Below are 12,412 nucleotides of genomic sequence, written 5' to 3' on the forward strand. Positions count from 1 at the left end.
AGGTTGGTCAGGCAGGACTTGCCCTTGGTAAAGCCATGTTGGCTGTCTCGAATCACCTCCCTGTCGTCCATGTGCTCTAGCATAGCTTCTAGGAGGATCTGTTCCATGATCTTTGCAGGCACAGAGGTGAGGCTGACAGGTCAGTAGTTCCCAGGGTCCTCCTTTCTATCCTTTGTAAAGATGGGCACAGTGTTTCCCTTTTTCCAGTCACTAGGGACTTCACCTGACTGCCCTGACTTTTCAAATATCATGGAGAGTGGCTTGGCAGCTACATCAGCCAATTCCCTCAGGACTCTGGGATGCATCTCATCAGGTCCCATAGGCTTATATATGTTCAGGTTCCTTGGTTGGTCACGAACCTGATCTTCCCTTACAGTGGGAGGGGCTTTACCCCCCTGGTCCCCAACATATTGGCCATTGACTCAGGAGGGGAGAGGAGAGCGGTTGCCAGAGAAGACTGAAGCAAAAATTAATTTTTTAATTATTGTGTAAAATAATTACACAAAGGAGTTTTCTATTGGTCTACATTTCTCTTATTTCAACTTAAAGCTACAGTGCTACTTTAATATTCTGCACATGCTCAAAGGTGAGGGGTCTCTGCTTGGGCCAGGGTCTCCAGCTCAAGGAGTGTGACTTCCAGTATGATAATGAGGATAGTTTGTGTGAGGGTGCTTCTTATCACACTTCTACTAGTAGGTTCAGATTGTTCCCAAAATGTCTTAATGAGCTTACATATTTCTCCAGGATGTGCTTTACTCTCAAGGACAGTAATTCTTGATCAGACATTCCACGTTCCAGTCTGAATCCCCCTTATCAACTTTACATAAGTCCTGGCCTTCTATCAGCTCCTGATTAACTACACCTAGAACAACGGATTGCTTGCTTCCTGGAAGAATGGAGTCTCCACACTTGATTGTAACTAAAATCCCACCTGAAGACGAGGGCTTTGGCACCAATATTAGTGTGTTGAGTCCCACTGAATTCTAGATTATGTTGGTACGTCTGCTTTCATTGGGCTGGAAATGTAAATAAAATAAAAAGACACAGTGTGTTATTACTCTCCTCCCTCTTCTGCGCTCTCTCTCTCCCCGAGTTCCCAGATCCAGGGCAGTCTGGTTATGCAGAAAATTATTGGCACAGCAAAGACAGAACATTGCAGCAGGGGGGGAAAATGAGTGACTGGATCTGAGCATTCTTTAGCCGAGTCTTATCGATGCTGTGACCTGAGTTACAGATTGACTGCTAAGGCTCTTGATACTCCCTTTGTCTAGGGATGCCTCCTGACGCACAGAAATGTGACTTGTTTTAAAAAGACCATGCTCCAAGGACGTATGAAGGGGAGATCAGTTAGCTAGATAGCAGAGGAATGAGGATTCATTCCTCTAGAAGCTAGATAGCACAGGAATGAGGATTCACAGATTGTGGCTGGAAAGATTTTTGAGGGCTGAGAAAGCTGGGGCAGGTGTGATGCAGCTTGCCCCTTTCCCAACACAGTTCCAGGAATGCAATGCTGTAGTGTGTTATTGGTGCTGATAATCATGAAGCTGTGAGCGGGAAGCAGTATTACAGAGGTCCATAGCTTCAGCACAATTTGAAGTGATTGTTTCTCTTTTGTGAACTGAAACCAATTATCTGATACCTTGGAATATATGTGAACTATCCAAAGGCCAATTACTACACAAACAAGGGAGTTTATTAAGATGTGGGATTCAGTAGCTGGATGCAGACATGGCATCTGGTTAGCACTTTAAAGCTGAAGCATAACATAAAAAAAGGAACATAATTAGGAGAACCTAGGGTTTGTTCCAATTTCTGATTAAGTTCAGGTGACTCTTGAGTAGTTTGGTTTCTGATGCAAGTCCTGAAACCCAGACATCCAGGCTGTGTTATTACATTATCAGTGTACTGATCTCTCCTTTGGACAGTGGTAACAAATCTTGATTTGTTGGCAACCATCCAACTGTATCCTAATATAACTTGGTAGGAAAACTTGACGTTAGTGTACATGAGAAATTTTGTAGCAGTCAAGACTGGTGACCTCTGTCAAGTGTGGATGTCAAAGATGCTGTTTCATGCATAGTTTTACCTGTGGAGAAAATTTATTACAGTAGAATTAGGTTTTATGACTCTGACTGTCTTCCAGAGAGATGAAAATACTTCCTAAATCTGTGTCCTGTTTCCTTTCTTCTTGTATTTATCTTCTATCTCTTCATGCTCCAGATCTTCAATTGTTTTAATTTTATTTTCCCAAGGACCAGAAAAGGCTTTCCTTGGAAGCTGTTCATATACCATATGTTTCGTCAGTGTATCTTTTCATGATTTGTTAGAAGTCCGCACTGGCTTTCTGGTGACTCAGGGATTGCACTAGAATACTGATAAGATAATGTTTAATCATGTATTCTAAAGCAGGAGATTTAGGTCACAGGATTAGTTTGTTAGGAAGCTTCAATCAAGAACATATTAATTAGAATGCATACTGCATACAGACAGATGTTTAAGTTTGAACTACTAGATAAAATTGAACTTTTGTTGATGCAGAGCACTGCAGAGAACTAGACTTATTTATTGTTTTCTAAGCAATGCCTGTGGATTTGGGTCAAGAGTGGAATGTCACCATGTGGCAATGAACTCGAAAAACCTCCTTTTTCCCTACCCTGTTTTCCCAGTATGTTCAACAGGCATAAGTGCCCACCGACTGTGTGAGGGAGGTGAATTAATACTCCTGTTTTAAAGTTTTATTATTAGGGAAGAAAACAAACTTTTCAGGTGTACAATGTTAGGACACATAACACTTCACGTTTGGTTTTGCTTTTGCAGGAATAGATAGTCGATACAATGAAGGTTGCAGGGAACTGGCAAACTATCTGCTTTTTGGCTTATATAACCAGAATAACAATGACTTTGAAAGAACTGGCTTTCCTGAAGAAGTTCTCGATGGTGAGCAACATACTTAGCATTTTTACCTATTCTTCAGTCTTTCTGGAGGGAGGGTGAGCAGAAAAAGGGGCATACTGAAAAAAAAACAACCCAACCATCAGTAAATCTCTAATTGTGTCTAAACACCTGAAAAACTGTTCTTAAAAATGGTGCTGAAGAACTCTTATTTTTAGACCCGTCCCCCCTCCATACATTCCCCCAGGTGTTCTAAACCTAGACAAATACAGCCCATTATAAGAAGTCCTAGCTCAGTCATGGTATGTATGTACATGTGTTATCACTTGTTGTGTGATCACACCTCCCGAGTTCTAAAATACTTGAGGTCTTTTTCACTTTACCATGTTAACTCACTTTTGTAATGTTTGACAAGTGGCCAGTCACCATGATCACAGATTATTATTACCTTATTTGCATAAAAGTTTTAATATCTGCCCCATAGGCTGTAGTCCTAGTTTTTAGTTGGAGCAACCGTCTGATGTAATATCAGGCAAGAGCAACTATAGTTTAGGGTTTTGTAAGTGCTCTGTAAGGACTCGTCACTGACACTCTTGGCTTTTCAAAGGACAGGCTGATGCAAGTTCTGTGCAAGACTTCAGAATAAACCCACAATTGTTCTGAACAGTAAGAAGTACTGTTGTACTTGGAACTGTGTATGGCTGCCAACTGTTTCTTTTTTAAAGAAGTGGGGAATGATTGTGTGTTCAAATAGTTAAACAGTTTTCTTTTAATGAGGTGCGTTATAGGAAAAGGATTTTCTGTTCAGTTTCTGTGGGGGTTTTTTTGTGCTCATATAATTCTTCTGTGTATGGAGTCTTGATGCTGGAATAATATTTGTTCTGCTTGTTGCAGATATAATCATATTAATAAAACCTGACAGTGTCCATCTGTACTGTAACCCTGTGAATTATAATCATCTTTTGCCGTACGTGGCATACTGGAGGAACTTGCATTTTCACTGTCTAACTGAAAATGAGGTAAGTGGGAAATGAATGCAGATGAGAATTGCTAATGAACTTGCTAATGAACTGATATTCAAAGTGGAATTTTTTTTTTTTAACATTCCTTCCAGAAGTCCTTTTTCTTTTTCATACTCAGCAGGGGAATGATCTGCGTATATGTATGGGTATTAATCATTTTGCTAATGTGTGCAAGAAGAATATGTTTTTAATACTTTGTATTTGTTGGAGCATGAAGACAAATTGCTCCCCTCTCCTACTAATTACTATTGTTTTGACATGAGTCAATGATCTTTTAATGAGGAAAAACATGTGGGTTCTGAGAAATGCAGAATCTGAATCAAGGACTACAGTCAACACTGAGATTTCCAATGACAGCCTTATTTGCTACCAAAGCAGTGTTTTAATGCATTGTTTGCCAATAGTTTTAGAATATTAGAAAAGATCGGCTTAGGAAGCCATTTAAAATCAATAAACTTTATAATGTATTTTCATTTTAACTTTCAAATCTTCCTTTCAAGAGCTATTAACCTCACTTTCACTGGACCGTGTAAGTGATGTGAGTTTCACCTTTCATTTAAAAGTCAAGGTATTCTTAGAAAAGCTATGTTTATCATCGTGAAGTACTGTTAGAGGACTAAAAAATGAAAATACTGTTTGTCTAGGTGTAGAATAAGAACCTTTTTGTTCCAGTTGAGACTGGAAATGCTTCTTCCTAAATGCCGTTATGGGAAGCTTCCCCCCAGTTCAGTTCTGTGTAGTTCCTTTTCTAAATTAGAATTACACTGAAATCTGAAGGGAGTGGGTTAGGAGCCTGCTGTGTCAATGGGTGAAGCTGGTGGAAGAATGAATAGGGAGGTCAGGGAGAGAAACCTTTTGTTTCCTTGAATTTCCAGCTTGAAAGCGATGGGGCTTATGATAGCTTGATTGTGGTTTTATGTGGCTGTTTGATAGTTTAGATCACAGAATTATTTAATAATTCAGATTAGGGACCTCTGGAGATCATCTTTTCCAACCTCCTGCTTAAGGCAGGGTTAGTGATGAGATCAGATCAGGATACTCGAGGTTTTTTTGCAGCTGGATGTTGAAAGTGTCCAAGGATGATGACTGCAGAACTTCTCTTGGCTATCTGCTCCATTACCTGACTGTCCTAATAGTGAAAAAGTGTTTCCTTTTATCCAGTCTGAACCTCTCTTGTTTTAAATCGTGACCTTTGTCATGCATCCTGCAACTGCAGACCACTGCGAAGAGCCTGGCTTCAATAATGTTTTTGTGGGTGTTGGAAGGCAGCTATGAGGTCCATCCTCCTCTAGGCTGAACAAGCCTGGGTCTCCTTGTAGGACAAGTGCTCCAGCCCACTGATCATCGTGGTGGCCCTCCACTGAACTTGCTCCAGTTTGTCAACGTCTGTCTTGTATGTGGGTCCCAAAACTGGATGCCGTGTTCTAGATACAGTCCCATGAGTGCTGCATAGAGGGGGATAATTACTTCTTGTTAAGATGTAAACAGCTGAGCTACGGGTTAAAGCATGCCGTAGCAAAATCTAAAGCCTGGCTTCATAAGGTTTTTCTGCTGCCAAAATCCTTGCTGAAAGGGAAATCTTGAAGCATACCTGAGGGTGGTAAAATACATGCATTTTGGAGTCAAGATTGAAGTAGTTCTTAACACCCTATTGCTAGCACAACTGCAATCTCAGCGATTGAATTTTAAGCTGCATCTCCTTATGGGCTTTTATATGATTTATCGTGGTAAGTAGTAACCTTAATCACACAGTACTGGCTTGAAATAATGGTGTAACTAGAAAGGTAAGCTGTATGCCTTGCTATTTGTGGAAGTGAATGGAAAAGTTTGATTTCTGAAGTTGAAAATACAAGTTTTACTTCATTGCTGTTTCACGTGAATGAGCTGAGCGATGCACTTCCAGTCACATTTCTAATGTATAAGAATTGCCAGTTTCCTAGATTACTTCTGAAAGAGAAACCAGAAAACATTGCTGTGTCAGGCTTTAAGTGCATCCCGTTTACAGGAGGATTGCCTGTAGTGGCTTTTAAGCTTCTTTTTTTCAGTGATAGAAGCAACTTTTGCTAGCTTTTATAAAAATGAAACTAAAAAAAGCTCAAGAGCTTTAGAAATCAAGAAAACAGTGCCGTACCTGGCTCTGTGCAGCTCTTGATGAATCTGGCAAAACTTAGAGCCTCTCCTTCCTTTCTTCTTTCCTGCTTGCCTTTAACTACACCATAGGAATTTAAGTGAATGTCCTAGTTATCGGAAGAGAAAACTTATTATTAAAGAATGCTAATTTTCAAAATGGCCAAATAAGATATAGTACTGACATTTGATGCATACTGTATAAGCTTTCTGGGTGTCATGACTGTACCATTTATGGAACGGGCTGTATTTATACCTGCAATAGCAGATAGTGAGCAAGCCTTTACCACCCTGCCAAAACCCAAGTTCTTATTCTAATGGCATTTTAAGTCTTGAGAAGTTGGCAGGTTTTTGGGGCTTGGCTTTGAACTGACACTTTGATCTGGCTTCCTGGGATTGAAGAAAGAACACATCATGGAGGAACTTGGGCTGCATCTTAAATTCAGGCTTGTCTTAAAAGAACTTGTTCTTAAAATAAATTTGTTGGGTGTACCCTGAAGCTCACAAGAGCTATATACAAAAAGTTCATAATCATGTAATTTACCTTGATATTAAGTTCAGAGCACTGAACATTAAAAAAAAAAAAAAAGATAAAACACCACCGCCTTCTGATCTTGCTCCAGAAAGCGCGTGACTCTTGAAGTACCCAGCAGTGCTAGGCCTGTTGGTTTCAGACTTGCTACTAAACTGTGCCTTTTCAGGTAAAGATCAGAGAGCATTGCTAGTTTTTTTGGTCTGTTATAAAAAGTGATTTTTGTGTGATTTGTCTTGTCAGTCTAGTTTTTATGCTTTTACGAGCCATAAGTATGATGTTTGATCTTCACTCTTGCTCTTCAGTCTGCTGAAGTCTTTGGACGACTTCAGTCTGCTACTAGTGTGAAACAGCAAGGTAGTGTTGCGTGGTGGTGCCTCCTCTTTTTTCCTCCTCCTTTGCCTATATATGTCCTCAGACAGCAGTTGGTTCTCATTGCTTGTTCTGTGACCTGAGGTGTATTTTGTCAGTTGGGTTTCCCGGTTTAGTGTTGTTAAGCTGGTAATTTTTCTTTTTTTTTTTTTCCCCCTCCGTGGCAAGCATTTGTGGCAGATCAGTTAATATTCACAAAATATCTTTTATTGTTCAAAAATTGTCCAGAATCTAGTAGATGATGTTGAAAGACTTCACTGAAAGCTGAAAGTAACATATATATTTATACCTTCATATAAGCTTATTAAAAACCTTGCTCTGAAGTTTGATTTTAAAGATCAGTTTCCATTGGCTTGAACGCATCCCTGCCATGATGGAGTTTTCAAAATATAGAGACCAAAGAAGTTCTTTAGCTTCTGGTAGCTGTAGATAATGTTTTAGTGGATTACATGACACTTGCTATGGAATTAAAACAGTACAATACATATTCTCTTTAGTGGAAAACTAACAATCAAATTAGGTGTGCCTAATAAAATTTTATTTTAAATGAATTCTTTCAGTATGAAGATGAAGAAGCTGCAGAGGAATTCAAAATTTCCAGCTTTGTAGACATGGTTCGAGATTGCAGTCGCATTGGTATTCCATACAGCTGCCGAGGTAGGTTAGCTTGTTTTACGCTTATAGTCCAAGTGTTTCGCAGCATGCAAGTCATGCAGTTCAGGGAATGTAGATCTCCTTGCCTTTGGTAAGAAATGAGGATTAATATGTCAATAGTTTGTTTTAGCCTCTTTTTGCTTAAGAGTTGGGTTTCTTTCTGAAAAATGTAAGCCGTTAGACTTCATCTGAAGAGTGAATGCTCACAGCGTGAGGCAAAGAAATAATTTGCATTCAGAGAAGTGTGTTCTGCTGCTACAGAAGTTCTCTGTTCAGATGGGAGCTCCAGATAAATACTTCTTTATGTAAGAATAAACACTTCGTTATGCAAGTTTCCTTTTATAGCACTGAAAAAACTGGACTGCATGACTTCCTGCTATGATCTGTAGCCAGCCTTGCAGCCTGAACAGTGTAATCTTGCGTTGTTCAGTAAAGTGTACTTTGCAGTATCCCCAACGGTGAATAAAGCAAAGCAATGCAGTGCATGTACTTCACTGTGCAGGATGAGCGCGTGGGGTTTTTGGTCCATAGTACAGTAGGTGAGACACAAAAAAAGAAAATTGCTTTCTATTTTTGAACCATGTAAGTTCAAACCAAGCTAATTCAGTTTTGGTGTTTTGTTTGGTTGTTTGTTTTTTTTTCCATTCCTAATTCTTCATTGCTTCTCTTCAGGAAAGGATGATATGCTCTGACTGCCTGAAGAATCATTAATGGGTCAGGGCAGGGGGGAGGATGGCAGTTCTTTGTTAGGAAGTATCTAAAGAAGGTGTGTAGCTTAAGGATGGTAATCACACTTCGCTTCAGATGGCTTACAGCTTCACGGATGAGTACCAGGCTGAATAGTTTTTGTCTCCCCTGACGTAAAATTCTGATTAATGTGGGGATGACCTTGACAGTATTTGACTTAAGGTCAAATAATTAAAGAAATTGGAGTAAGCAAAGGTCCCTGTTCAGTATTTTGAATTTTAATGGGCGCAGTTTTGCTAATGGTCTTGGAATGAAATTTGCAAGGAGACATAATATCTTTTACTAGAGTGATAGCTGGAAAAAAGGGATAAAATTTGAGGTGTAAAGAAAGGAGTTTGTAAAAGCTACTGTCTTCACAAAAAACATTTTGCAATTACGGATTTTAAGTTGTACAAAGACAGGATAATTGAGATCCGTTATTAGAATCTCAGGACAACTCTGAGATCTCACAGAAAGTGAAACTGCCAGTATTTGTGAGAATGTTTCCATGAAACATTTATTTTGCAGGTCATCTACAGATATTTGATATGTTCATTGTTGAAAAGTGGCCAATAGTGCAGGCTTTTGCGCTGGAAGGAATTGGGGGCGATGGCTTCTTTACAATGAAATATGAAGTAAGTGTTTACATTTTTCATTTTCTTCCATTTCTATTCCGAAGCAGAAATTGAATCATGGAATAATTTCAGTTGGAAAGTACCTTTTGAGATCATCTAGTCCTGACTCACCCCTCAAAGGAAGCCAGCTGAGGGAAGCTGGCTGAAGTTTTTCAGGATCTTGTGAAGCTGACTTTTGAATGTGTGAGGATGGAGACACCACAGTCTTGCTGAGAGACTGTTATGAGCTCCACAGCACTCTGTCCTGGATAAACCATGATTGTTTGGTGTGTGTCCCCAGCCCCCGTGTTGTGATTTAGAACCCTTTTTCTTCTCTTCTAGAGCTTCCTCTACCAATAACAGCAAACACTATTTTTTTTTTAGCTGCTAGATAGGTGTAGATCTTCAAGAGCAGTGCAAGAGAAGCTGGTTAGTGACAAATGCCTTGAAATGGACTGAGAAAATCAGAAGTGACTGTATTTCTTGGGTCATTAGTTTTGACAAAAGAGATGCATCTACTTTTCTCATCAACATATATTTTTGGGTCATCATAGCCTGCTGAACACAGCAACAGTCAAGATTTTGGATGATGCTCCTAGTTTTAATAATGATTTGCTGTTCCACTCTGAGCAACTTGTGTCATTTGATTTGTCTATTTATTAAATATACTCTAACAGCATCTTCAGAGGACAGCTTTGTATTTACGTACTTGTTCGAAGCTGCTTTTATTTAATTTTCTTGGACCTCTGCCACAGAAATGCAGATGTCCTATTTTTCTTGTCACTCCTTCATTTTTACAGCCAGAATGTTCTTTGTCTGACTTCTGACATCTGGAAAAAACCCAAGGAATTAATAGTACCATTGTAAAGTCTCATCACATGTAGTACTGTACAAGCTTGCTCAAAAATCTGTTATGTGAATTCAAGTGTGCCTTTCTTTCTCTCTGAGCACTGTATTCTTTCCACTGATACCTTTCTTCATGCCTTTTTTTTATTTCTTCATTCCATCACTAGTACTGTAATCATCTTGTGGTGTGAACCTGTTAAAATCAAATACAAAGTGCAAATAGATGAGCATCCTTGTGGAGGTCTGCCTCAGTATCGGTAGCCCTTCCTGATGTCTGATATTAGTCAATGAAAATTTGACTGTGAATTCAGGAGTTGTTTGGGTCTTTAATTACCGTTGTCAATTCACTTAATGAATCCGTAGAGGCTTTGAGAAAATGTGTAGACACAGTGCGGCAATGACTTTGTAAAGACGGAGCCTCTCCTGTTTCGTTGTAGGAGTTGATACTGTCATTATGGCACTCTTGCAGACTTAAAAAGGAGCAAGGCAAATTCTCGGTATCTGTTTTTAAGAGTAAGCCTGTTAGCTCTGGCGGTTCAGCCAGTTCCAGCTTGAGTTCTTGCCTTCTTCCTCCTTAAAGTCATAAGGGGATTTCAAGTGGAAGTGGCATTCTTAAATTTTAAGTAACTGTTTATGCGTGATTATCTGTTAGGCAGCTGCTATGTGTCACAGATGGGGAGGAGAAACCAGTCTATGGGAGGAAGTACATTTGGGATCGCTGTAGAAGATCTATAAATGAATACTTCTGCCGTTATTAAAAGGGGATGTTCTTGGTGCATTTTGAGCTCCTCAAACTGACTTTCCCTCTGCTGTGCGTTCTATGCTGTTAGATTTGAAGATGATCTAATGATGATAACTTATTAATTTTTTCAGTGTTGTAAGGGCAGTTGCTCTCTTACTACAGAAGTCAGAGTTGCTCAAGATGCTGTAGTCCAGAGAATTTACTGTACCGACAGGTGAATGGAAATGATGTCTGGGAAATCATTATTGCCGTATCTAGTAACACGAGTAACTGGAATAACTGTAAAGCAGTGGTTTAAGAAAATTCCAGTCAGTGTTGCATTTTTAATTAAGTGGGTGGTGGGGAGCCCTGTAAATGCAGAAATTATTCAGATACAAGTGTCCCTTAAGAATATATTTTTGAATAGTGTTCTCATATGCATCATCTTACTACTTGGAAGAAGGTATTGCTAATTGCTAAGTTAAACTAGCTTTGCCTAAATTTACATTACGCTTACAGCAAGAATTGGTTGGTGCGTAGGACGAGTAACCTTGGAATCTTCTTGTCTCTCTTGTCTCAGAAAACTCATCTTTCCATTTTGCTTGCACCAGCTGATACTATTCTTTGCTATTCACTCAATTTGGAAAACTTTGTGAAATGATTTGTTTGAAAGATGCAAGCAAAACTCTGCACATACTTTAAACCCTCACTTGAGGAGATGAGTCTCTGAAGCATCCAGAACACTTGCATGTGGTCAATTCTTTTGTAACCAGTAGTGTAAAAATATTTCTGAATTCAGTTAAGGAGGACTGTTAGACTGGGCAGTGTGCTGTGAGTCTGTTTCAGTGCATCTTAAAGCTGAATCTGTGGCATTCTTCATGGCGTTTTTCACAGAAGTGTGTTTAAAATATTTTTCAGTTAATGGATGTCAGTGTTGATTTGTGGAAGACATACAGCAAAATGGATCCTGTTTCCTTGGAGGACTTGCTCTTTGAGGTAATGTGGGTGGAATATTCTGAATCAGCTTCTAGTCTGTTAGTGTAGCTGCAGAGCAAAATTGTTATTTTGTTTGTTTTGTCTTTTAATAGTGCTTATGTACTTAACCTACTGGCTCTGCATACTGTTGTTCGCAGGGTCTCTTTACTTTCTTCAAATCTGCCACAAAGTCTGCAAAAGTTCAAAATAGCTTGTCTCAGAATTCCTTGAATTTCTTAATTTGCCTGAAATTCTCCTGAAAGTTTCTTTAAATGGTGTGACTATTCTGCAGGTCATAGGACGATGTACAAAGTACAGAAAGTTGGTGTGTTTGTGTGTGTTAATCCTCCTTTTGCAGCAAGGGGGGAAAAAAAATTTCCACTTTAACGTACAGCCATTCTTCCAGGAAAAAAACACTTTCACGACTGCTTTGCAACTACTTCAAGTGGGTAACAGTGACACACAGTGGCTGCCCTGATGCTTTGTGAACTACAAACATACAGTGTAAAGTGATTCCTCATTTTAATGCGATGGTCTGATCTCGGTGCTCAAGAAGAAAGCAATGTATTAGTATATATTTTGTTGTTAATTTTTTCATCAGTTTCTAGCTTGGCAGAAAAGTAGGCTTTTAATATGTAGCGAGTTCAGCAGTAGGTATCCTTTATTAAAAAAATATTGGTAGTTCACACCCATTTGGTTGTTTAATCAACTGCTGTAGTGAAAATTAAAATGTTATACAGTTTACAAGGCTGTCAGTCTAAATAGTTGCTCTATAATACTTCACTTCCCCCTTCCTGTGGAAGTGACATAAATGTTTGGGACTGTTTTCTTGTACGTGGTAAGTCTACCCTGAAACAGACTTATTCTTCCAATTTTGAAGTTTTGAGCCTGAAAGTTGTTAAATTTACTTCAAATTTTCGGGGGGGGGGGG

General features: G+C 39.2%; 1 protein-coding gene across 3 annotated transcripts in view; it reads left to right on the forward strand.

Annotated features, from left to right (window-relative positions):
- DNAAF9 (dynein axonemal assembly factor 9) overlaps positions 1-12,412 on the forward strand; it is an 80,031-nt gene that overhangs the window by 16,299 nt on the left and 51,320 nt on the right. The window contains exons 3-7 of one of the 3 annotated variants that reach the window (XM_072861233.1): positions 2,818-2,937; positions 3,787-3,911; positions 7,506-7,602; positions 8,854-8,960; positions 11,425-11,502. In XM_072861233.1, the coding sequence (XP_072717334.1) occupies positions 2,818-2,937; positions 3,787-3,911; positions 7,506-7,602; positions 8,854-8,960; positions 11,425-11,502 (527 nt within the window). Of the gene's footprint in view, positions 1-2,817; positions 2,938-3,491; positions 3,670-3,786; positions 3,912-7,505; positions 7,603-8,853; positions 8,961-11,424; positions 11,503-12,412 lie in introns of those variants that run through there. The other 2 variants (XM_072861235.1, XM_072861234.1) reach the window with 2 other exon arrangements.

Source organism: Ciconia boyciana, chromosome 5 (assembly GCF_034638445.1).
Source record: "Ciconia boyciana chromosome 5, ASM3463844v1, whole genome shotgun sequence".
Lineage (NCBI taxonomy): Eukaryota > Metazoa > Chordata > Aves > Ciconiiformes > Ciconiidae > Ciconia > Ciconia boyciana.